Source organism: Telopea speciosissima, chromosome 9, assembly GCF_018873765.1.
Source record: "Telopea speciosissima isolate NSW1024214 ecotype Mountain lineage chromosome 9, Tspe_v1, whole genome shotgun sequence".
NCBI lineage: Eukaryota > Viridiplantae > Streptophyta > Magnoliopsida > Proteales > Proteaceae > Telopea > Telopea speciosissima.
Window position 1 is genome coordinate 56,067,610 of NC_057924.1, and position 24,110 is coordinate 56,091,719.

At 39.8% G+C, this 24,110-nt stretch overlaps 1 protein-coding gene across 1 annotated transcript in view; it reads left to right on the forward strand.

Moving 5' to 3' along the window:
* The window catches only part of LOC122640130 (brefeldin A-inhibited guanine nucleotide-exchange protein 5), a 118,098-nt gene that overhangs the window by 17,665 nt on the left and 76,323 nt on the right, over nt 1-24,110 (forward strand). Inside the window, exons 2-8 of the mRNA XM_043833268.1 lie at nt 350-425; nt 13,525-13,756; nt 17,034-17,155; nt 17,245-17,303; nt 23,454-23,511; nt 23,589-23,673; nt 23,820-24,053. Of these exons, the coding sequence (XP_043689203.1) occupies nt 350-425; nt 13,525-13,756; nt 17,034-17,155; nt 17,245-17,303; nt 23,454-23,511; nt 23,589-23,673; nt 23,820-24,053 (866 nt within the window). The remainder of the gene's footprint in view (nt 1-349; nt 426-13,524; nt 13,757-17,033; nt 17,156-17,244; nt 17,304-23,453; nt 23,512-23,588; nt 23,674-23,819; nt 24,054-24,110) is intronic.

Below are 24,110 nucleotides of genomic sequence, written 5' to 3' on the forward strand. Positions count from 1 at the left end.
ATTTTCTAGCCTGCTCTATGTGCATATCCCTTTTTTTTTTTGTTAAAAATTTTCTGTTGTATTTGTTTTTTAAAATTTTTTTTGGCATTTGTTGACCAATTCTTTACTAATGGATTGTTTCACTATTTTGAAAGAAAACAAAGAAGAAATGGAGTTCAAAAAAAGTTCATTAGACATGTAACAGCTATCTCTTTTCCGTTTCATTTTTGTTGTTACTCTGTTTGTTTTACATTGGTATGTACTAGAGGTTTATAGGATTTTGAATTGTATCTATTGAAAATTTTATCCTGGTTTTCTTCTCACTAATTAATTGAGTTAACTCAGTGATTCTTCAACCTTTTTATTTCAGATAAAACAAAGGAGATCAATCAGCATTCTACGTCAAGTGAGAAAAATCAAGCAGAATCTTTGGTTGGAGATGGGAGGTGTACATCTAAAGTTTCATAATCTTCAACAACCTTAATCTTTCTTTAACTCTTTAGTTTTTTGGTCACCAATTTTTCCTTAAAGTTCTTAAAGAAATATATTAATAATCTTGTGCGTTTAGAGAAGGAAAAAAAAGAAGGTGCTTTCTTAGATTTTCCTTCTTTTGGCTATATTTCATTGCACTGTTTTCCAAATTCGTCATTGGTTTTGCTATTCTAATCATCTGTTAATCAGTTATTGGATGCACTTTCTGTATGAGAGATTGTTGGTTTGTAAGATTGGCATTTAAAGTTTTTTTTGGGGAAATTCGAAGATAATGATTCATGGGTAATGTAAGGCTAGATAGTAACTATCCAACCCCAGTCAGGATCACAGGCATAACTCAAGTACAGAATCTGGTTCAAACTTGTAACTGTATATAAACTCAATCTAAATAGTAAATAAACAAGGCCATAACAGTCCTTTAAACTCTCCCATAACATCCAAAATACATATATAATAATCCTCACAAAAGACACATGACAGCAGCCAAACTACCCTGTTGCAGGCTCAAAACTGTGGGCAAAACTTAAAAATAAACTTGATATAAAATATCACATCTCCAGCCAAGAGTTTAGGAGGACATCCATCGATTTTGGAAGGAACAATACGGTGAATCAGCCCTCCAGAGATCAGTTTCATGGATGGCTATAGACCGAGACATGACAGGATAACAGAAATAGAAACTGAGTTCAAAATTAGAAACTTAGTGTATATCTTCAGATTCATCCGGCAGAATTGCTCCAAACTTGGGTCGATTGTAGGCCACAATAAGGCGATGCTGTGCTCCAAATATCTCCTAATTCCAGTGGCTGGTTGTAGAGATATAGTGGTCTGAAGTTGCAGCTGAAAATAGAAACAAAACCCAGCCACAGGTGTGATTTGACTCTGAGATCAGCAACTTTGATAGCAGCTCTTGGGGACTCCAATATAGACTTCAGTAGATGATCTCAGTCGTGCACAGGAAATAAACTCAGTAGGGAACAGAAAACAATGGAGAAAATAGAAGAAGGGGGATGGGGACAGAATGGCTATCTCAGCCAGGGCATCTCACCCTTTCTCAGCCTCTCTGAGGACAATGGATTTGCAAAAGCAAGCTTCTATTCATTCAAATCGTGGGGGACTCCAAGGGAGTCTATTACATTATATAGGCAGCAAGGCTTGCCTAAAAAAAAGGAGGAATTAAAAATAGAAACTTACAAGAAAGGAAGCAAACTGGAAAAGGAAACTAATACTTTCTATATACTGAAACTAAGTTGCTTGTAAAGACAGACCAACTTATTACAAAAGGAGTAAACTAAAAATAGAAACTAGATCTATGCCAAAATAGAAACTAATGAAATAGCAACTAGGGATATGATATTGGCAGCATCTAATCTTCCATGCCAGCTGTCCATATGATCCAATTGTTCATGTGAACGGGGACTTGTGGTACTGTTCATGTGAACGGTAACTTTTCCCAAATTTTATTTTTGTCATTTGTTTCTTCATGCTTCGATCTACATCAATGGGGTTTTCTTGATTGTGTGCTACATTAAAGGACTTTCAGAGAAACCAAGGGGCAATAGTAATGCAGATCGATCGGAGGATCTGCTGCTGGTGGGTTTTCTTTTAGTAGAGAAACAGACTGCTAGCAATGGAGGCAGTATGGAGCCACAAGGATAGCGAAGAAAGAGAATCACAAGCATGAGGGGTAGGAAGAAGTCATGGGGAAGAGAGAGAAGAGAGCAAAAGAGGAGAAGAAATCAGGTCTGGGATACCAGTCCCGTATGTAATGCTAAACAACGCCAAAACTCTTGAAAAAACTCAAATTTCTTTACTCGAAAATAAATAATTGATTTGAGGTGTATAACATATATAAAGACCATCTGAAATTTCTAAACTGACTTGTAAAAGGACTCTTAATCACACTCTCACACTATTAAGCTCAAAACAGAACTCTTAAAAGCTATAAAGTATTCTCTTCTAACTCAAACGCTCAACTAAAAAGGACTCTTTCTATAATAAACTAACTTGCTTAACAGCACATAGGGCCCACACATATTCATATCTATATACTTAATTCCGTGTATAAATGTAAGACCCCAAATATGGGCTTATAAAAGAGGCCCATTACATTAATAGACCCAAAAATAAGAGTCCAAAGTCCATAGAACCCAACCATGGGCCAAAATAAAGTCTTCTTAGGTCTGATTTACCCAATTGGACAATCTTAACTGCATCAAATGGATAAATGGATGTGTTAGACCTATTCAACTTGGTTGATAAGTGTAATAAAGAAGAAGAAGAAGAAGAAAGAGGAGAACAATGGAAATCGGTTAACACTTGGGGAGGTTTCCACTTAGTCTTGGGGCTCCCACATCGTTTCATATATATAGTGACTTAAGATACACAAGAGACACATTAGGAAATAACAAAACTGAAAATACCTAAACTACCCCTAAACATAAGTGAAACTTAAAACAGCCTCTACTAACACTCCCCCTCAAGCTGGAGCATAGATATTAATCATGCCCAGCTTGTTACAAATGTAATCCACTCTAGCACTCCTCAAGGACTTTGTGAACACATTTGCAAGTTGCTCTCCTGTACGAACATAAGTAGGAGAAATGAGCCCTTGTTGCAGCTTCTCACGAACAAAATGACAGTCTACTTCGATGTGTTTTGTTCTCTCATGAAACACAGGGTTCGAAGCAATATGAACAACAACTTGATTATCACACCATAGTTGCATAGGTGAGTCGTCTGTAAATCCAAGCTTAGTCAACAACTGTTTCACCCACATCAACTCACATGTAACATGTGCCATGACTCGATACTTTGACTCTGCACTGGATCAAGCCACAACAGTTTATTTCTTGCTTTTCCATGAAACAAGATTCCCTCCAACAAATGTGCAATAGCCTATAGTTTTTTTTTTGGGTGAATAAGAAATTCATTACCAAAGAGGAAAAAAATTATAGGGTCCCTAAAGGGGAGCAACAAAACAAAGAATCAGGAACCTAACCCTCACAAATGAGGGCTGGGACCAATAAGAGAGACAGAAGAAAGACCCCAGGAGACAACAATGAGCCTATTACTTGGGGTATCAAGAAAAGAAGAAGGAGGAACATGCGATAATTTTGCCTTAATTTCAAAGGAAATGGAATCCCAAATCTGCTGATAAGACCTAGAGTTGGTGGTCCATTTCCTGATATTACATTCCATCCAAATGTGGTTAAGAGTAGCACAAAAAGCAAGCTTTCCGACCGTGTCGCAGATAGAGGAACCTGCAAAAGTCATGTCGATTTAGATCCATTTGCGGGAGAAGGGAAGGATTCTTCTAGGGGCAGGCCAGCATTTAGACAAGATGCCTTTCCAAATTGCTGTCGCAGTAGGGCACTCAAAGAAGAGATGATCGAAGTCTTCCACACAGTTCCAGTTGAGACAACAAGAGGGCGAAACTGGAATATGCCGGTGACAGAGGAAGGCATGAGTTGGAAGACAGTTGGAGAAGATCCTCCAAGCAGTGAAGCAATGCCGAGGGATATGATGCTTGAACCAAAGAAGCTTTCTCCAAGGAACCAATTGACCCTTGAGACGAATAAGATCCCAAGCTGATTTGGTGGAGAAAGAATTTGAATTGCTTGCCAACCAAGAGACACAATCACCTCTACCCAAAAGCCTTCTGGAAATGGAGGGAAGCTCGTTCCAGAGGAGAGTAAGCTCCGGCAAGGAGACAGGAGGAGGGGACCAACCACCATGCTGATCGAGGATGTCAGCAACCAAGGAGACCCTGTGAAGACCAGAAGTATAAATGATTCGCGGAGTTATCAAGTGGATGAGGATCCCTTGAGGGTGCCAATGATCTAGCCAATGATAGGACGACAGGCCATCACCAATGTGAGTGAATGTTGTGAAGGACTAGATGGCGGAAGTCTAAGATCTTGCAGCAGACCCAAGAAGAATCTGAGGAAGTTGAAGCCGTCCAGATGGAATCCTGACGAAGAGGGCCCGAGTAAATCCAGTCAACCCAGATGCTTTTCTGTTTAGAGGCAATCTTCCAAATGAGTTTGATGATTCCAGAGTAATTCACTTCTTTGATTCTTCTAATACCCAAGCCACCTTCCTTCTTTGGAAGGCACACATCAGCCCAGCTGATAGGATGGAGGAACCTTGAAGTATCATTACCCTTCCAGAGAAAGGAGGCCAAAAGTGTTTCCAAGGACTTTATAGTAGCTTGAGGGAGACCAAAGCAGCCAGAACAATAGATATAGAAAGATTCCGAAACTGATCTAATAAGGACCAATCGGCCTGCATAAGAGAGAAGTCTTCCTTTCCACAACTGAAGCCTTTTGCGGATGATATCAAGCATCGGGGAACAGTGGTGAGCGGAAAGCCGAGCAGGAATTAAAGGGAGACCCAAGTACTTGACAGGAAGATGCGCCTCTTGGAAACCAGATCTGTCAATTAAAGCCACTTTGTCCAAATCTGAAACCCCAGCAAAGAACAACAGAGACTTTGAAGGGTTGATGTGAAGGCCTGATAGCTCGTGGAAGAGTTGGAGACAGAGTAAAGCTGATTCAAGAGAAACAATGGAAGCCTTTGAGAAAATCATCAGGTCGTCTGCAAACGCCAAATGAGTTAGCTTGAGAGCTTTACACTTTGGCAATGGAGAAATGAGGTGCTGATCAATACTAATTTGGATTTTCTTGGAGAGGACTTCCAAAGCCAAGGTGAACAAGTATGGGGATAGAGGGCAGTCTTGGCGAATCCCTACAGAAGCATCAAAGTACCCCGCCATGCTGCCATTGACTAAAACTGAGAACCTTGGGGAGGAGATGCAGGCCTGGATCCAGTTGACAAAATTAGTCGGAAATCCCATCAAGGTCATTACTTGCCTGATGAAATCTCACCTAAGAGAATCAAAAGCCTTATGGATGTTAATCTTCAGGAGAATAGCAGGAGAGTGATTTTTCCTATCAAACCTTCTGACAATGTCGTGGCAAAGAAGAATGTTGTTTGAGATGTTTCTTCCTGGGATGAAGGCAGATTGGTTGTCACTGACAAGGAGATCCACTACACTTTTAAGCCTCCAAGCAAGAATCTTGGCAATGAATTTGTAAAGCAAATCACAAAGAGCAATGGGCCTGAAGTCATTCATAGTAGCTGCCCCCTCCTTTCTGTCTACAGGAGATCTAGCCCAATTAGCATCTGAAAAATCCTCAATCCTTCCATGTCCATGATCAGAGTAAAGTAGACCACGTCCAGGAGCCTTCTTGATGTACCTCAAGATACGAATAACAACATCCCTATGAGATGTCCGAGGAGCAAACAAGAACAGACTCACAACACTGACAGGGAAGGCAATGTCAGGTCGAGTCACAGTCAAATAGTTTAGTTTTCCAACAAGTCTTCGATACTTCTCAAGATCACTAAGAACATCACCAACATGAGTTGTAAGCTTCAAATTAGGATCCATAGGAGTATATAGAGGTTTAGATTCTAACAACCCTGTCTCTGAAAGAAGATCAATGACATACTTTCATTGTGAAAGTGTAATCCCTTTCCTTGATTGAGCCACTTCCATACCCAAAAAATATTTCAATCTTCCCAAATCTTTAGTCTGGAACTTCTGCTGCAAATGTACCTTCAGCTTCTCAATCCCTAAAGAGTCATCTCCTGTAATGACAATATCATCCACATATACAATAAGAAATATTTTCCCTGCATCAGAATGCCGGAAAAACACAGAATGATCACTACTACAACGTGTTAGTCCAAACTCCAAAACAACTTCAGTGAACCGACCAAACCAAGCTCGAGGCAATTGTTTTAGTCCATACGAAGATTTCTTGAGCTTGCACACTATACCACACTCCCCCTGAGCAACAAACCCAGGAGTTTGATCCATATAAACCTCCTCATGGAGATCCCCATGCAAGAAAGCATTCTTAACATCCAACTGAAATAAGGGCCAATGATGAGTAGCTACAAGAGAGATCAAGATACGTACATAAGTAAGCTTAGCCACAAGAGAAAAGGTGTCCAAATAATCAACCCCATACACTTGGGCATAACCTTTGGCCACAAGACGAGCCTTCAAACGAGCCAAAGAACCATCAAGATTCACCTTCACCACAAAGACCCGACGACAACCAATAGCAGATTTACCCGAGGGTAGGGGAACCAGATCCCATGTCTGATTGACCTCTAAGGCCAACAATTCCTCAGTCATAGCAACTCGCCAGCCAGGACTAGATATTGCCTTTGCAATAGACTTAGGGATAGGATGTTGCTTAAGAGTGGTTAAGTAAGAATGAAAAAGAGAAGATAAACCAGAGTAAGACACAACGTTAGACAAAGGATGTTGGGTACAACTCCGAACACCTTTGCGGTGAGCAATGGGTACATCAAGGTCAGAGAAAACAGCAGGAGAAGAAGGATCAGGAGAAGAAGAAGTACCTGGGGAATGATCCACCGACGAAGAAGATGATGGTGAAGGAGGAGCAGGAGGGACCCAAGTCTTCCAAAGATGGTGTTGGAAAACAATATTCTGTGGCACCGGTGGAGCTGGTGGTAATGGTGGTGGAGATACCTGTGAAGCAGAAGAGGGAACAATATACAAAGGAAAATCATCGTCCAAGTCAGAAGGAACGACCGGAGAATCCATATAAGGAGTAGACTGAAAGAAAAAAACATCAACAATGACAAAATATTTCTGGAACTCAAAGGAATCACAACGATAACCCTTTTGAGTTCGAGAATATCCAACAAAGATGCATGTAAGTGCTCTCGGATCCAACTTAGAGATTCCTGGACGATGATTACGAATGAAACAAACGTTGCCAAAGACAGGGGGGGAGTAAGGCAAATCAAGGTGTAGAAGGAAACAAAAGGGAATGAGGTATCCTACCATGTAAAACAGAGGAAGGCATGCGATTAATGAGATAACACGCAGTCAAGACAGCATCAGCCCAAAAAGATTTGGCAACCTTCATTTCAAACAAAAGAGACTGAATGACCTCCAACAAATGTCTATTCTTTCTTTCAACCACACCATTCTGTTGTGGGGTGTCGGCACAAGAAGACTGATGGATAATGCCATGTTGAGTCATAGAAGTAGAAAAAGGAGCAGAAAAGTATTCCTTAGCATTATCATTACGAAGAATACGTAAAGGAGTACTAAATTGAGTCTTAACTTCATTCACAAACGCACAAAAGATAGAGAATAATTCAGAATGATTCTTCATTAAATAAAGCCAAGTAACTCTGGAATAGTCATCAACAAAAGTAACAAAATAACGAAATCCCAACATGGAGGCAACCGGACCATAGTTCGAGAACTCGCGAGATCTCGCCGAGTTTCTCGGTTTTTCGAAATCCCGAGACGAGACTGCCTACGAGTCTCAAAATGTCAATATCTCGCCGAGATCTCGGTTTGACATAGGAAAATGCCCATCTAGGTCCTTTATGTGAGTATTAGATCTTGAGATCTTGCTGGAAATTCTTGGTATACAGACACCTATCTATGCCAGGAACCGCCTAATATCATTTAAGTAAATGTTTTTGTATTTGTATTTCATTTACTTAAGATATTATTCATAAATAAGCAAATACCCCCTTATTTGAATCCAATAAAAATCGTTAAAAAATCAAATTCCAAAAGGAAAAAAAGTCAACCCCCCAGTTCAAGAATAAAAACTGGAATTTCGGCGATAGGTGCAATTTTCAACTTTCTAATGCTGGGGTTTTTTCTCAAATCTAAAAATTCCATAAATCTTATTATGGTAAAACATTGCTAAAAACCAAAAGTGCGGTAAAATATTCATTTGTTTTGATGTCCAAAAAACTATTTTCATTCAGAGCGATTTTGACAACATTCACGCACATCGAATTAAGTTTGACCGGTACATAACTCTTTCAATATAAATCAGATTTTAGCAATCTTGGACTTTTTGGAAAGATTTCAAAACAAAGCTTTCCAACAAGTCCAAGATTGCTTAAATCTGATTTATATTGAAGGAGTTATGTACCAGTCAAACTTAATTCGGTGTGCGCAAATACTGTTAAGATCGCTCTGAATGAAAATATTTGGACATCAAAACAAATATTTTTAGCAATGTTTTACCATATTAAGATTTATGGAATTTTTAGATTTGAGAAAAACCTCAGCATTAGAAAGTTGAAAATTGCACCTACCGCCGAAAATCTAGTTTTTGTTCTTGAACTGGGGGGTTGACTTTTTTTCCTTTTGGAATTTGATTTTTTAACTATTTTTATTGGATTCAAATAGGGGGTATTAGCTTGTTTATGAATAATATCTTAAGTAAATGAAATACAATTTCATTTACTTAAATGATATTAGGCATAAATAAGTGTGTTTGTCCTGTGTCTGTCCTGGTTTCTAGCATAAGTAAGTGTCTGTCCTACTTTCCCACTAACTGAAACTCCTATTTGGACTTTGTTTTTGCAAAATTTGATAGTGCCATTGTGTTTAAATGGCCTAAAATAGGCTGAATACCAAGTTTCAGACCCAAACTAGGTCTAAAATCCACCGAGATGAGGCTTCGAGTCGAGAAAAAAGAAAAGTGCACCAACTCGGCGAGATCTCGATTCGACTCGGTTTTTCAAGGGTCCGAGTTGGCACTGAGACCCGAGTTTTCGAACCTTGAACTGGACAAGGGCCCCCCATACATCTGAATGAACTAAAGCAAAAGACTGACTAGACCTTTGATTGACTCTAGGGGGATAGCTCACACGATGAAGCTTCCCAAACATACAGGACTCACAAGGTAAACACGAAAGAGACTGAAAACAAGGATCCAAAATGCGTAGACTCTGCAATGATGGATGGTCCAAACAACAATGGACTTGGTGAGGAGATGCCATGCTCGAACATGCCACAGATAAAGTGTCTTCAAGTAGGTATGAACCCCCTAACTGACGACCTCTACCAATCGTCCTCTTCGTCGTAAGATTCGGAAAGATGCATGAATCGGAGAAAAAGATTACAAAACAGTTATAAGTTTTAGTAAACTTAGTAACAAACAGAAGGTTAAAAGGAAACTCAGATAAATAAAGAACAGAAGATAAGGATAAAGGAGTGGCTTGAACAGTGCTTGTACCAGTTACTTTAGCTAAAGAACCATCAGCTAAGGTAACACTAAAAGAGGATACACAAAAGGAAAAAAATATACCTGAGACCCCAGTCATGTGATTAGAGGCTCCTGAATCAATGATCTAGGGGCGGGAAGCAGTCGAAAGACATGCAGTTGCATTACCTGTCTGTCCGAAAGTAGCAGTGGAAGGCGGGGAGGACTGAGAGATCAGGAACTGGGAAAAACGAGCATAATCCTCATCAGACAGCGTCACAGTAGTCCTACTCTCAGAAGAAGATGAGGGAGGTGTAGACTCAGTAGTGGCAGCAGAGTTGGCAAACTGTTGCTGTGGTGGTTTGCCATGAAGTTTCCAACAAAAGCGTTGGATATGCCCTGTACGTCCACAATGGTGACATGTCCTCACCATACCAGAAGATTCGGATCCTGAAATGGGTGCTTTCCCAAGCAAAGGAGGCATAGGAACTTTCCCAGAACCTCCTCCATGCCCACGACCACCACCAGCCCCTGGTCCAGTGGAGAGACCACGGTTAGGTGCGAAAGAAGCTAAGGCTGAACTGTCAACGTGCACAGAATCATGAGTGCTCTCTTGTGATGCTCAGAGAACACGGGAGAAAGCCTCAGAGAGTGTGGCTACTTTGTCATCACCTAGTATTTGGGAACGCACAGACTCATATTCCTTCCCAATAGCACCTAAAAATCCCATAACCGCGAGCTGCTCTCGCTGATTCTGCATCTGCTGCACACCAGAAGTAATGGGAAGCAAAGAGTTTAACTCCTCATACATCCTCTTGTACTCAGCAAAGAACTGGACTATGGGATGGCCCTTTCGATCAGACCGATAGAAATCCTGAGATAACTCGTAAATACGAGCTATGTTGTTCTGCCCAGAATACAGAACATCCAAATATTCCCGCAAGTCCTTTACTGTGTCAATGTGAGTGACAAGATCAACAATCTGGCGGTCCATGGAGTTCAAAAGCTGTCCCAAAATACGTGCATCAATTGTGTCCCATGTAGTATCATCCTTAGGCATGGTTTTGGTTAGGTGATCCTGCTGATCCCTACCAATCAGTACCAGCCTAACAATCTTCTTCCATTGTTGGAAGTTGTTGATCCCCTCTAGCTTCGTCTCAGTAATCCGGCTTGATGAGGAAGAAACAACTTCACCAACAGCAGCCTTCGATGATTCACCCATTTCAACAAACACAAGGTGAACCCTAAGATAACAACAACACTAAGATAGCAACAAAACCTGAGAAAGTCGATCTCAGCTCCAAAACCCTGAAAGCTGCAAAGAGAAGGTAATCTCCACTCCAATGAACCACAAGAATCAACAACCATAATCCTCAAACTCAAGCCTCAAACAAAATCGATTTTAGCCACCCAAAACCCTGAAAAATCGATCTCAAAACCCTGGAAAGGGTCCTTCAAACTTCAAAGGGAGATTGATCTCCAACCTTCAACACACCAAGAAACAATCTCCAAACAAGGAAAGGAGAGTTTGACCACCAAAATCAGGCTGGAATCAGCTCCAATACAAAAAATTGATCTCAGGCAGCAAAAACCTCACAACACCCTGACAGAAAAAGCGATCTTTGCTTTTTCTCCAAAAATCGATCAAGAAACATGCTCCAAACTGCTTTCTAAGGCCTTGAATGTCTTCTCCATGCCATAAACCAGAAATCACCAACAAAAGAGCCCTAGTTCCCAGTCTCCATTCGAGAACTAGTCTCTAAACAGTACAGAAATGCAGCATAGGGTGCTGCTACCCTCTCAAACACAACCCGAAAGGATTCTCAAAACAGAAACTGAAATGGATCAATCACAAATGACTGAAACCCTTGAAGAAGGAAGAGACAAGACATTAGGAAGGTGTAACAGTCCCTAGAGATCTTGCTCTTATACCATGTAATAAAGAAGAAGAAAAAGAAGAAGAGGAAGAAGAAAGAGGAGAACAATGGAAATCGGTTAACCCTTGGGGTGGTTTCCACTTAGTCTTGGAGCTCCCACAACATTTCATATATATAGTGACTTAAGATACACAAGAGACACATTAGGAAATAACAAAACAGAAAATACCTAAACTACCCCTGAACATAACCGAAACTTAAAACAGCCTCTACTAACAATAAGAAACAAAGAAGGGGAAAAATATTATGTGAAACAAAGAAAGGAAATAGAACGTCAGAGCCCCAGAGAAAAGGGGTATCCAGAAGGAAACTAGACAACAAAACACTACCCCTACCTATCCAAAAAAAGGGAAAAAGGTACCCAAGTGAAAACAAAAGGATCAAAATGGGAAAGAGAGATCTCCCCTGATCTAAAGCTTATACCCACATAAGAATAGTAAAATTTTCCACATCCATATGTCTTTTTAACCTTTGAATCTCCCTTCTTCCAATCTTCCATGCGAACTTCTCCTTCAATCATAAACTGGTCTCTGATCTTTGCATATACAAAATCCAAAGCTCTTCAATGGAGGGGGTGATGGTGGTGGTGGTGGAGGTGGATCATAGCAATCTTCTCACCCCTTCCGGAGATGTTCATAGATGAGCTTTCATCCAAACATCTTTTCTTGTTAAAACCTGCTTTTCTCTCCTTATTTTCAACAATTGTAGCCTTCTTGTCATCAAAATCTTCCCTTTCGGGTCTCCGACATTCTTATTCCCTTCAAAGTTCAGGAAATGACCTGCTGTCAGGGCTTTCTTGAACTGATGCTGGTAAGAGGTTAGATGAGGAGCCTCTAGGCCCCTTCAACCGAGGAGAGAGGAATTTGAAATGGTGGTCCTGGGAGCATCCTCAACAGGAAAGTTCACACCAGTCAAATAGTCCGTTTCTCAATTTTCCTCATTAATGCCTCCTGGCTTATTTGAAGCTGAGAAGGGCCTCAGGTAGGTACCCCTTCAATTCACTTTTTATAAGTTGTTAATTGTCAAAAAAGTCCTGTAAAACAGGAATAATTTGCTGGTTCTGTCACTGTAGCAGAACAGAACAGACAGCAAAGCTGAGCATGAAATCTCAGTTGAAAGAAACTTGAACACCAACTGTGTTCTTGGGAAATCCACAGAATTCTCAGAACAGAAATTAAGTTCCTAAAACATAATTACAACTGAGGACTAACACCATATTTAATAAAATCCTAATGGCATTAGCAAACCAAATTCTGATTCATCTACTAACTGAGAAACCAGTCTTTTACTTAAATCCCCTAACATAATAGGCTTCTTTATAGCTAGCTGAACTGAAGACCTGAAAGAAATATGTGATCCAAGAGTTTCCCAGATGTGGGCTTCTAAATTTGGCCATTAGAAATAAAATAAATTCTTTATAGTTTCGCTGAGGTTTTGACGATGTCATTGTGCTCTCTTTTTTATTAATTTGACTATTCTTATAATTATTATTCCATCTTTCCTAGGATCCATGTAGCCGACCCCATTAAGTTGGGATAAGGCTGAGTTGTTGTTGTATAAATAAAACCTGTTTAAACAAGAGGTCTGACATATAGAAAACCCATCCCCTACTCCTGGGGCTACAATTAAGGCCCTTAACAGAACACTATCAAGGTCTGAACTGCTAGATTCAGACCCAACCCCATTCCCTTCCACCATGTATTTGACATACATGTCCTGATCCCAATTTAACCAACATGATGGTCAATAGCACTTACCCATGTTCTTACTAAATTACTGCCCGCTTCCTCTGTTTTAGCTTTTGGTTTTCCCGGTGATCAAGTTGTCATGGCGTCGCCATGGCGTCGCCATGGCGCCGCCATGGCGGTGATCAATATACCCACGCCTTTCTCTTATGGGGAGGCATAAAAATCCGTAGGGGCCTTTTCAAATTTACTTTGGTCAGTGGACCTGCATCTGCGCTTCCACTTTTAAATTGCTTCTCTTCTGCTTATGATTTTCATGTTTATTAACTTATTTTGATTTATTTAAAATCCCTTGTTTGCTAGTTCAATCGACACTGATGGTGCTGGAGCCGTGAACTATGAAAGTCAAGATGTTCCAGATGTGACTGTGGAGGGGGAAGGACACATCAGCACGGGTGGAAATATTGTAATGGCCTTAGCAAGTGCTGGGCATACATTAGAAGTAGCTGATGCAGAGCTTGTTTTACAGCCATTGCGACTTGCATTTGAGACCAAGAATTTAAAGCTTGTGGAGCCTGCTTTGGACTGCCTTCATGTATGTACTTTTCTTGCTTTGTCATTAATAAATTATTTGTAGAAAAGATATTCTTATAAAATTTGAGAACCTTACGTTGTGCTTTTCTGATGAAAATTTAGAAATTATATTAAAAGTGGGAAGGAACCTGATGTAGATAGAAGGAGTACAGAGAGAAGAAGGGAAAATTATATTACGTTGAGTTTTTCATGTATGTACTGTTCTACTGATGTAGCTTTTCTGGCTAGCTTTTCCAGCCAGCCATCGTACCAGCAGCTTAACCAGCCCACTTGGCCCAGCCCTATCAGCCCACTGTTATTTTTAGGGCTTGAAAACTGGGCTGGGTATCAACTTGTCTTATTTCTCAGCATGTGTGGATCCTACTTGGGTGGATAGTGCTGTTGAAATATACCTTATAGCTGCTGGAATATTCTATTTTACCTTTTTTTAGCCAGTGTCTAAATTGTATTGGTAGTTACTTTTATCCTAAGCTAGTAGTGCTACTTAGTTATTTCTTTTCTAAGACTTTCTAATTTTTGGGAGTTGTTAAATTGTAAAAGGATCTCTTTCTATTTAGATGCGTTTCCTATTTGATTGATGTACATCACTTATTATAAATAAATGGAGAGGGATTCCAACACCCCACTATTTTGACTCTTCAAAAGAAAAGCTTGCATGTGCAACTTTTGGATGTGAGAAGCAGTGTACCCTGGTGGGATTCCAGGTTGGAGAGTGGAGACGAGTGAGAAACCTTCATGCCTTTCTTCCGTCATCCTCTTCTACTATCTTGGTCAGTTTCTTGATTCCAGATTCTTCAGTGGTAAATTTTTCCTCATATGTTCTGTGTATCGGTTCACTACACTGTTGGTAATTTCTTTCATTGATTTGATCAATCTTTTGCGTCCAGTTCTATTGCAGACTTTTCACATATGATCTGTTTTAAATTTCTGGTTAGATATAAGTCTCAGATCTTCTCCAAGTGACCTGTGTATGCTGTTCAAAAGAGACTGCAGAAAAGCTTCACAGCTGCTTTCAATTTCTTGAATCCACCCCCTAAATCCTGAGTTTCTAATTCTGATTCAGTGTTACTAAATTGATGAGCTTTGCTGCAGGACTTCCAATGTTAGTTTCTATTCTTTGGAAGTTTTTTTGGTTTAGATTCTGATTTCTGAGATCTGTTGCTAATTTCACAGGTTTATAAATCTTTTTTGGGAAAGTTGCTATTCTTGAATCAACCCCCTAAATCCTGAGTTTCTATTCTGATTCAGTGTACTAAATTGTCGAGCTTTGCTGCAGGACTTCCAATGTTAGTTTCTTTTCTTTGGAAGTTTTTTTTTGGTTTAGATTCTGATGTCTGAGATCTGTTGCTAATTTCACAGGTATCTAAATCTTTTTGGGGACAGTTGCTATTTTCTGTTCAGTACCATAACTCCTAATCCAACCGTTAGATTTGACCCAGATTTAAGAGTTTAATCCACAGTCCCATGGTCTCCTTCGACCTGGGTTACAGCCCCAGCAGATTGCTTCATTTTGAGTTGTCTAGATTCTCCCAGTTCTGGTTCAATGTCTGCCCTGTGATCCTGGTTTTCTTTGAGAATATTAACTGAAACTATTTGGTGCCCTAGGATTCCATTAGAACCCCACTACTCCCCCCCCAACCACCAAAAAAAAAAAAAAAAAAAAAAAAAAGAAAAAAAAAAGTTAAAGAGATGGAAGAAGTACAAGTGAGATGGTTCACTACTAATTGAAATTATGGATCACGATTGCTTGGTCATGGCTGTGTGGGAGAAAAAGATATAATCATTATTTTCTTGAGTCTTGACACATTTATCCCCTTGTTTGGCACTTTTAGCCAATTCCCCATGCCCATATCCTTTGTTGAACTCATATCTCCATGTCCTATGCAAAAAAATCGGAGTCGGATTTGGATTCGTACTTAGTACAAGTGACATGGTTCACTACTAATTCAAATTATGGATCACCATTGCTTGGTCATGGCTGTGTGGGAGAAACAGATATAATCATTAGTACTCATGTCTCCATGTCCTTAGTACAAGTGAGATGGTTCACTACTACTCATTCAAATTTTAGATCACCATTGCTTGGTCATGGCTGTGTGGGAGAAAAAGATATAATCATTATTTTCTTGAGTCTTGACACATTTATCCCCTTGTTTGGCACTTCTAGCCAATTCCCCACACCCATATCTTTAGTTGAACTCATGCCTCCATGTCCTAAGCAAAAAAATCGGAGTCGGATTTGGATTCGGCCTATCATGAGTTGAATCTGGTTTTCTGGCAAATTCTAGCTGAGCTTTGAAGGACTCAGCTAGGGTCGGATAGTATTGGACAAAATGGTTACCACTGAATTGACTTGGGTGATGTGGCTGATCCAATCTCCAGCTTTAAAAAAATGATTGCAGTTTTTGAGGCTCACAAGGATGACAGATATGACTACTCGACACATACCCTTAACTGGTCCAGTTATCAGGACCCATACCCGTGTATATGGGTGTTTGATGCCCCAAATATGCAGTATCTTTATCAGTAAATTGTACTTTGGGAAGTCTGTTTTTTCCAAAACTGCTTGCATTTTTTTTAGTATTACAGATTACCCAACAAACCACTCTTGGATACAGAGTTCTCCCTTCTACTCAGACCGGAACTACTCCACAATAAAATAAAGTTAGAAATGTCTCCTGGTCCAGCCCAGTACCCCATACGGCCTAGATGAAAGGATTGGCCAGAAGTATATTATTACTATTTACTATTGCCTAGTTAAGGCTAAATCTGTTATTCATTGCCAGCCTGATCAGAGCTGATCCACCACTAAAATCTTATCCTGTTTGATGGTCTGAAAGGCAGAATATACCTTTACTAGGTTCATCTTGTTCCTCTTCTTGAACTGAGGAGGTTTATCAAGTTCTTCATACATTTGAAGAAAGAATATATATGTATTTGTTTTAATAATTTTGAGCATAAATCCAGATGATAAATAGGTCTCCTGAATTTTATTTTTTATATTTATAAATCTTTCTGATTTTTCTGCTTTAGGGAATTCATTCATGAAACCTTTTCTTTACTCACTGCATGATCCTGACTAAATAATAATGCCATATGTATGGAAATTCATTGCATTTATGAGATCCTTGTGTTGAGCGTGAGCTACGTGACACACATACTTCCCCTGTATTTCATTTTTGACATTCATAAACCTTCTTTGTTTGTGTCCATCTTAGGAAATGCATTCATGAAACTTTTTATTGACCCTGGCTAAATTATATTCCGACAAACTGCAGAAACTCATCGCTTATGATCATCTAGAAGGTGATCCTGGTCTAGATGGTGGTAAAAATGCTTCCGTATCTACAGACATTCTCAACATGGTTTGTGGTTGTGTTGATAATTCATCATCCGACAGGTATTTTCTTAAATGTTATTCAATTTTATCTGATATATCTGGTTTATTCATGCTTGTAATTATTTGCAAAATGCATGTATAATTTGCAGTACCATTCTACAAGTATTGAAGGTGCTTCTCACTGCTGTATCATCAACCAAATTCCGAGGTACACCCCAACTGATGAATGAGTATTAGGCTGTTATATGTGATCTCTTTGCCTTATTTTGTTTTTCCTTGATATATATTTGTTATTTGCATGAGTTGAGTCAATGTTTGTTTGCCGGAGGTTCGTGCTTGCAATTTTTCTCTAAACACATTCATGAGTGTCGCTGTTTTTATTGTTCCCATTTTTTTTTTGGTGAATAAAATATCATTACCAAAAATCCCACAAGAGGGGAAAAGAGAGAGAGCGAGGGGGATATACAAGCTCAAACCCTAAGAAGGCAGGCCATGAGACTGAAAAAGAGAAACATCTAGACCCCAGGATACACCAATATGCCTGTTCCTTGGGGTGTCAACGAGAGATCTATGGAGAAGCATGTAGAGCTTAGAGCTGACATCGAAGAAGATGGCTTTCCAAATCATGTCTATAGAGCGAGAATTGGAGGTCCATCTTCTGAGATTTTGCTCCATCCAAATGTGAGACATGTAGCCCTAAACACAAGCTTGCCGATGGTATCACAGATCATACTACCCGAAAAAACCCTACCCAACCAAAGCCACTCCCTGGCGAAGGTAAGAGGTCTCCTACTATGGTGCCAAATGAAGTCTGAGGCTTTCTTCCGTGTGGGCTAAGGGGCAGGAGAAAAAAAGTGGTCCATGTTCTCATTGCCATTCCAGCCAAGAACATAGGAGTGAGAGATAGGGATGTGGCGGTGGAGGAGAAATGATTTGGTGGGAGGCAAAGATTAAGGGTTCTCCAAACGTTGAAACTATTGTGGGGATGTGGCCTTTGAACCAGACTAAATTTGACAGGGAACAGCGGGGAATGGTGTCTGACAAAGTCCTAGGTTGAGGCATAGTTATCAAGGCAGGAAGGCGACCATGGCGTTTTAGAGGGTAAAAAATCAAGGCGACACCGGCATGGCGACAAGGCGCCCAAGGAGCCTGGACGCCATAGCGATGGCTTGGCGACACCTTGATAACTATGGGCTGAGGTGGAGCTAAAAACCCCTTTAGGGGAGGGGAGCCAAATAACCTTGTTCAAGCGAAAGCGGGGGGAGAGATGCCCAGGCTTGGGTGAGACGGGGGAAAAGAGGAGGGGGGAGACCAAGAGCCTTGGGAGATGATTATGGAAAAGGGGGCAGATTTAGGAATACGAGAGGAATAAACCGAACGGGCACCAATGATGTTGTAAAGGACTCCATGGGGATGCCAGGGGTCCAGCTAAAGGGAGATATAAGTACCATTGGCAATCGCAGACGAGGTAGCAGAAAGGGGCTAAGGAAAGGTGGAGAGGGTTTTTGCGCCAAACTCAGCAGGGATTTGCGGGCTGGGGGACGGTCCAAATGGAGTCATTTTTTAGGAGATGGGAGTTGACCCAATTGACTTATAATCCTAGATGGAATTTTGGTTGTTGGATATCATCCAGATTAGCTTGAAGATGCCAACAATATTATAGTCGTGGATCCTACGGATACCAAGACCTTCGGATTTTTGAAGACAGGTAGCTGCCCAACTAATCAGATGAAGGAATTTAGAAGATTCTTTTCCTTTCCAAAGGAAGGAGCAGAAGAGAGATTCCATGGCTTTAATGGTGGATTTTGGAAGCCCATAGATACTACACCAGTAGATGTAAAAGGATTGAAGGACTGATCTGATCAGCTCAACCCTACCTGGAAAAGAGAGGAGTTTGCCTTTCCATAGCTGAAATCTTCCCATTTTCTTTTAAATTTGAAGGGAAAAATTTATTTGGTGCCTGCAAGAAGCAGTGCTTCATGGATCATTTTTTTGTTTTTCCTTGGTATATATTTGTTATTTGCATGGTTGACATGGGGTAATTATGAGGTTTGGAAAAAAAAAAAATGTAGCAAAGGAAACCCAATGGAAAGAGCAACAAACCCTTTCGTAAAAGGAGATTGCATCGCCAGTAACACACCCTTACGAGGGGAAGAACACTTCTTCCTCATGAAACCAGCGGAAAGAGGGGGCGATATCTAGGGAGAGAGACCACGGTCTTCTTCAAACCTTCGGCAGCGGCAATCAAGGAACTAGAACTCGTCTCGAGTATAGGTTTCGACCAGCCAAAATATCGAGTTGGGGTAATTTTTTTTTCCAGCTCAATGGGTTTTAGACCAATTTTGGGGCTGAAACATGGTACTCAGCCTATTTTAGGCAATTTAAACACAATGGTACTATCAGATTTTGCAAAAACAAAGTCCAAATAGGAGTTTCACTTCGGACCCTAGGTTGGAAGGCGATGATGTACTAATAAGCCCTATTCTACACATAATTTAGTAATTAAAAGCAATCAAATCATACAATTAATATAAAACAACTTAAATAAATATTTCAAATGTTAAAGTGTACAATACATCAATCTGTTTAACATATTACATCTATCATCTCATTCACCAACAACTGCCTAGCTCAGTTGGTGAGACGTGGTGCTCTTCATGCCCATGCTCACCAGGAGGTCTCGAGTTCGAGTCTCCTGGTTGGTACCTTATCCCCTCCCCGGTTCGATCCCCCCCCTCTATTCAAAAAAAAAATATATAAAGCTTCAAATTCCAAAAAAATAAAAAAAATCTATCATCCCATAAAATGTGACCAAATCACTTAGGCAGAATGATTTGGTCCACATATTAATGTAGTCCTAGATAGGTAGGAGACCTACTAGGAGCCAGGGTAATGGGGTCACACACAAGGGCTGGCCGATTGGGTTAGGGTTTACTAGTTTAGATCAAAACTAGGGTTAGGGTTGGACAATGGCAATGGGGTTTTAATGTGCAGGTCTAGGGTGCTTTTATGGCATATAAATAATAGGATTTGGGAAGGTTTTCAAATTCTGCAATTTGGACAGAATTGAGTTGCAGGGTTTGGGTTTAATGGAGTGGAGGGATGGAGGGGATAAAGTGGGAATTATGAGCTGGGTTTAGGATCGAGTGTAGGGAGAAGTGAGGGGGTTGTGTGCTGGAAGTGTGGTTTGAAATTGATGGTCAGATCTGTAGTTATGAGGGAGTCCTAGTTAAGGTAGGAGTTGCAGGTTTAATGGAGATTAGGGTTTGATGGATGGAGGGGAAGGATATATGTAGGAAACTAAAATTACTTACTGGTTTGATCTCCTTCAAAGGCAGCAGCAGCAGCTTGAAGAAGCTTGATTGAAGAAGAAGAAGAACCTCCCGGTACTGGACAGACGCAAGGAGTCGCAGGAGTCCACCCACCCTATCCACCTTGAGATCCACAAGGATATACACTCACAAAGAGCAGCAACAATGACTGCAAGCATAAAGCTAATTTTTATTAATCAAATTCGTATTTAATGCTGGCCTCCTTTACAAACTTATATAGAAGACTCAAAAATAGACTTAGACACTAAAAAGGAATGGCCTAACCCTATCCCTAACCTATTAGGTAACTTAAACTGACTAGGAAACTAGAATACTAAAGGAAATAGACTCAAAACATGGCTGGACTTATAGAGTCCTAATCCAGCCCAACTTACATCACATGACCACTTAAGTTGTCACATGACCACTTAACCAAGTCACATGATCACTTAAATTGAACCAATTGGATGCAACCAATTTGAGCCGGATTAATTAAAAAACATAAAAATAAACTATGTATTGGGCTAATCCCGTATGCAACCTATATACCCCTAGTTTAGGCTCATTAAAGTGGCTTAATACATAGAAAACCCTTGGGAACAAAGGCCCAACATTTATATAACCCAACCGTAGGCCTATTTCTAAAGAAATAAGCCCTATTTGGTGATGAATCTGCATCACATATTTTTCCCATGTCATAATGCTGCTGTAGCGTTGCACATAGTTTGCCACAGAACTTATTTAAGTGTTGTCATCAACATGAGACAGCACCAGCCAAAAATTGTTTACCTTAAAAAAATTCTTCAAATTTGAGATGATGAATCATAAATATGATGCAAATCCTTCAATTTTGTAGCTGAATGTAGTCTCCGGCAGGTTGTATGTTGAAATCTAGGTGCAAAATGAGGCAGCAACAGTCACAGGGGAAAAAATGGCAGTCTTAGTAGAACTCGACAGAGAACTCGCGAGATCTGTCGAGTTCTGGAAGTCTTTGAGGGAAAAAGGGTCTAAATCTAGGTCGGTGTCGAGATCTCGACTCGACGGAGATTTTGCCTGAGATGGTGTATTTTCCCAACTCGTGTAGCATCTCGTCTCTAGAAATTCAAAAAGTGAGAAACTCGTCGAGATCTCACGAGATCTTCTTCCATGGCGGCAATAGGTTGAGGGGGGAGGTGATTACCAAGAGGACAGCACCGACTGTGAGGTGCTCCATCAGTACCTCTGCCAGAGCAGGCGATGCAGAGAAGACAGGGAATCTATGGTGATTTCTGAAGTTCGAACAGAAAAAGAAAACCAGTAGAGCAGAAGCAACTATAATCTTCATCGATTCAAATAGATGTTCAATCAGCAATATATAATACAGAGGGGTATCACATCATATACTGATTGCAGTGTATCAGTAGCAGTAATCCATAACAGTATTCAAAGGATAAAAAAAAAAACCAAAGGCAGAGCAGCCACAGCAGAACCAGATAGAACACCAGCAGTCTTCCGCAGCACAAAAGGCTACGAACAACAGGCTTCAACCTCCAGCATAATAGGAACCAGCATCAAATTATCAAACTATAGTAGCAAACAAACGAAAGCTCTGAAATTACCGGTTCAACAACCTTTTCTTTTTTTAATTGAAACCGTGGAAACCCTAGATCTTCTTCAACTAGGGTTTTATATAATTTTCTTCTTCTTCTTCATGGCTCTGACCTGGTATTGACAAAACTTAGGAACCCTAGATCTTAATATAAAGAGTGAGTCTTTATATTAAAACCAAAACAGAATTACAAAAGGAATATAACTCTTACCTAGCTAAGCCTAAAGCCTAATTACATTTGGAAACTGAGAATTTACTAAAATAGGAATAAGAAGCAATAAGAATCAAACCCTACTTAGCTAAGAACAATATCCCACGCTATAGAGGTACACCCTCTCTAACAATGACATTATGCATAACAGGATTTGTTGAGTTTGTTTTACTTGTTTTCTGTAAATATTCAATTTGAAAACCACAGTACACAATCGAAATTAATTAATCTATTGAATCAGTTTCTAGGATCTTTGGATTTCAAATATAATGAAATTCAGGATCTGGGATTATCAAAAATAGTGAACTTTTCTTTTTGTCTTGTATGTTCTATATAATTGTTCAATTTACTACCTATTAGCACCATATGATTCTCTTGTAGTCTTGTGTGCATAAACATCTCTCTGAATTTTCATTCTGTATCTGCAAGGTGTAATAACTGCATGTTTCAGTCACAGAGTCCAAATTTTACATCTCTGTCTGAAGTCATATTTTTGGATTTGATGGGCATTGGAATATAAAAACTTTCTTGACCTCAGTTGGAATTGACTGATGTCCGATAAAAGTTACATAGTTACTGCTGAAAAATATCTATGGAATTAAAATCAGAGTCAAAATAGTCAAAATTTTTTTCTTCTGGCTGTGCAGATGGAGGTTGCCAGACTTGTGATGATGCACATGTTGTGCTTAATATTGGCCATGTGGCTGATTTATTGGGGGCCTGAATCTCACTGAGGTGGTCCCCATCCTCTCCTACTCAACAGTCAAATTTGAGCCCAAATAGATTCTGAAACTCATCAATATAAATTGGAGAAATGTGGCTAAATACCACTCATCTTTGAACAGTTTTATAATGTGGAAATATGTGCTTAAGAAATAAGAATCCCTCATCCTTTGAATAATTTTGGACCATTAAAACTACGAGTGGAATTTTTCAATGACCATGTGATTGAATTAGGGTCCTAAATATGACACCTGATCCTGATTTCTTCAATTGTTGTGGTTTTCCTTCTTGGATTGCAACACATGGCTGAAATTAGGGGTCTGGAGGAAAAGTCTGATGACCTGTTTATATTTGCCTTTTTTTGGTCATAAATAAATCAGGTTGTGAAGTTAAAAGTGAACTCCTTGATTTTCAGCACCTTTTGTACATGAATATGTATGCATGCAAACACATGCTTGTGTGGTTTGTTTTTCTCAAATTGAAGTTTTGAATTGAAGAACTAAACTGTCACTTCCTCACATGCAGTGCATGGAGAATCTTTGTTGGGAGTTATCAGAATTTGCTATAACATTGCTCTTAACAGGTACCTTTTTCTTTCCCCATCTATAATTTGATTCAGACTTGAAAAAAAAACTTCTGATATGTAATTTGGATGTTTAGCAAGAGCCCAATAAATCAGGCAACATCAAAGGCTATGCTGACTCAGATGATCAGCATCATATTCAGGCGAATGGAATCTGACCAGGTTTGGCACCAATGTCTTCCATTTCTAGAATTTTTTTTTTTTTTTAATTGGTGAGCAAAGAGGTGTTTCATTGATAGAATTGTTGGTTTTGGTTGACTGATATGCATAGAGACAGATCTTATTTAGTCACATTTATTTTCTTCCAGAATATAAGTAATTCACAGAGTATTCCGGGTAATGCTTCGTCATCTGATACGGCTCCACATTCAGAAACCACATCAGCAGTTAGTTCAAACTCAAAAGATGGGGAGACTTTGCAGAATGATGAAGATGATAAAGTAACCACTCTTGGGGATGCACTTTCTATGAACCGGGACAAAGGTTCGTCTGTTGCATCGGTTGAGGAGCTGCAGAGTCTGGCTGGCGGTGCTGATATCAAGGTTCTTGCATTTTCATATCCCTCTAGAAATGAATGTGCTTTCTTTTTGTTATATTTT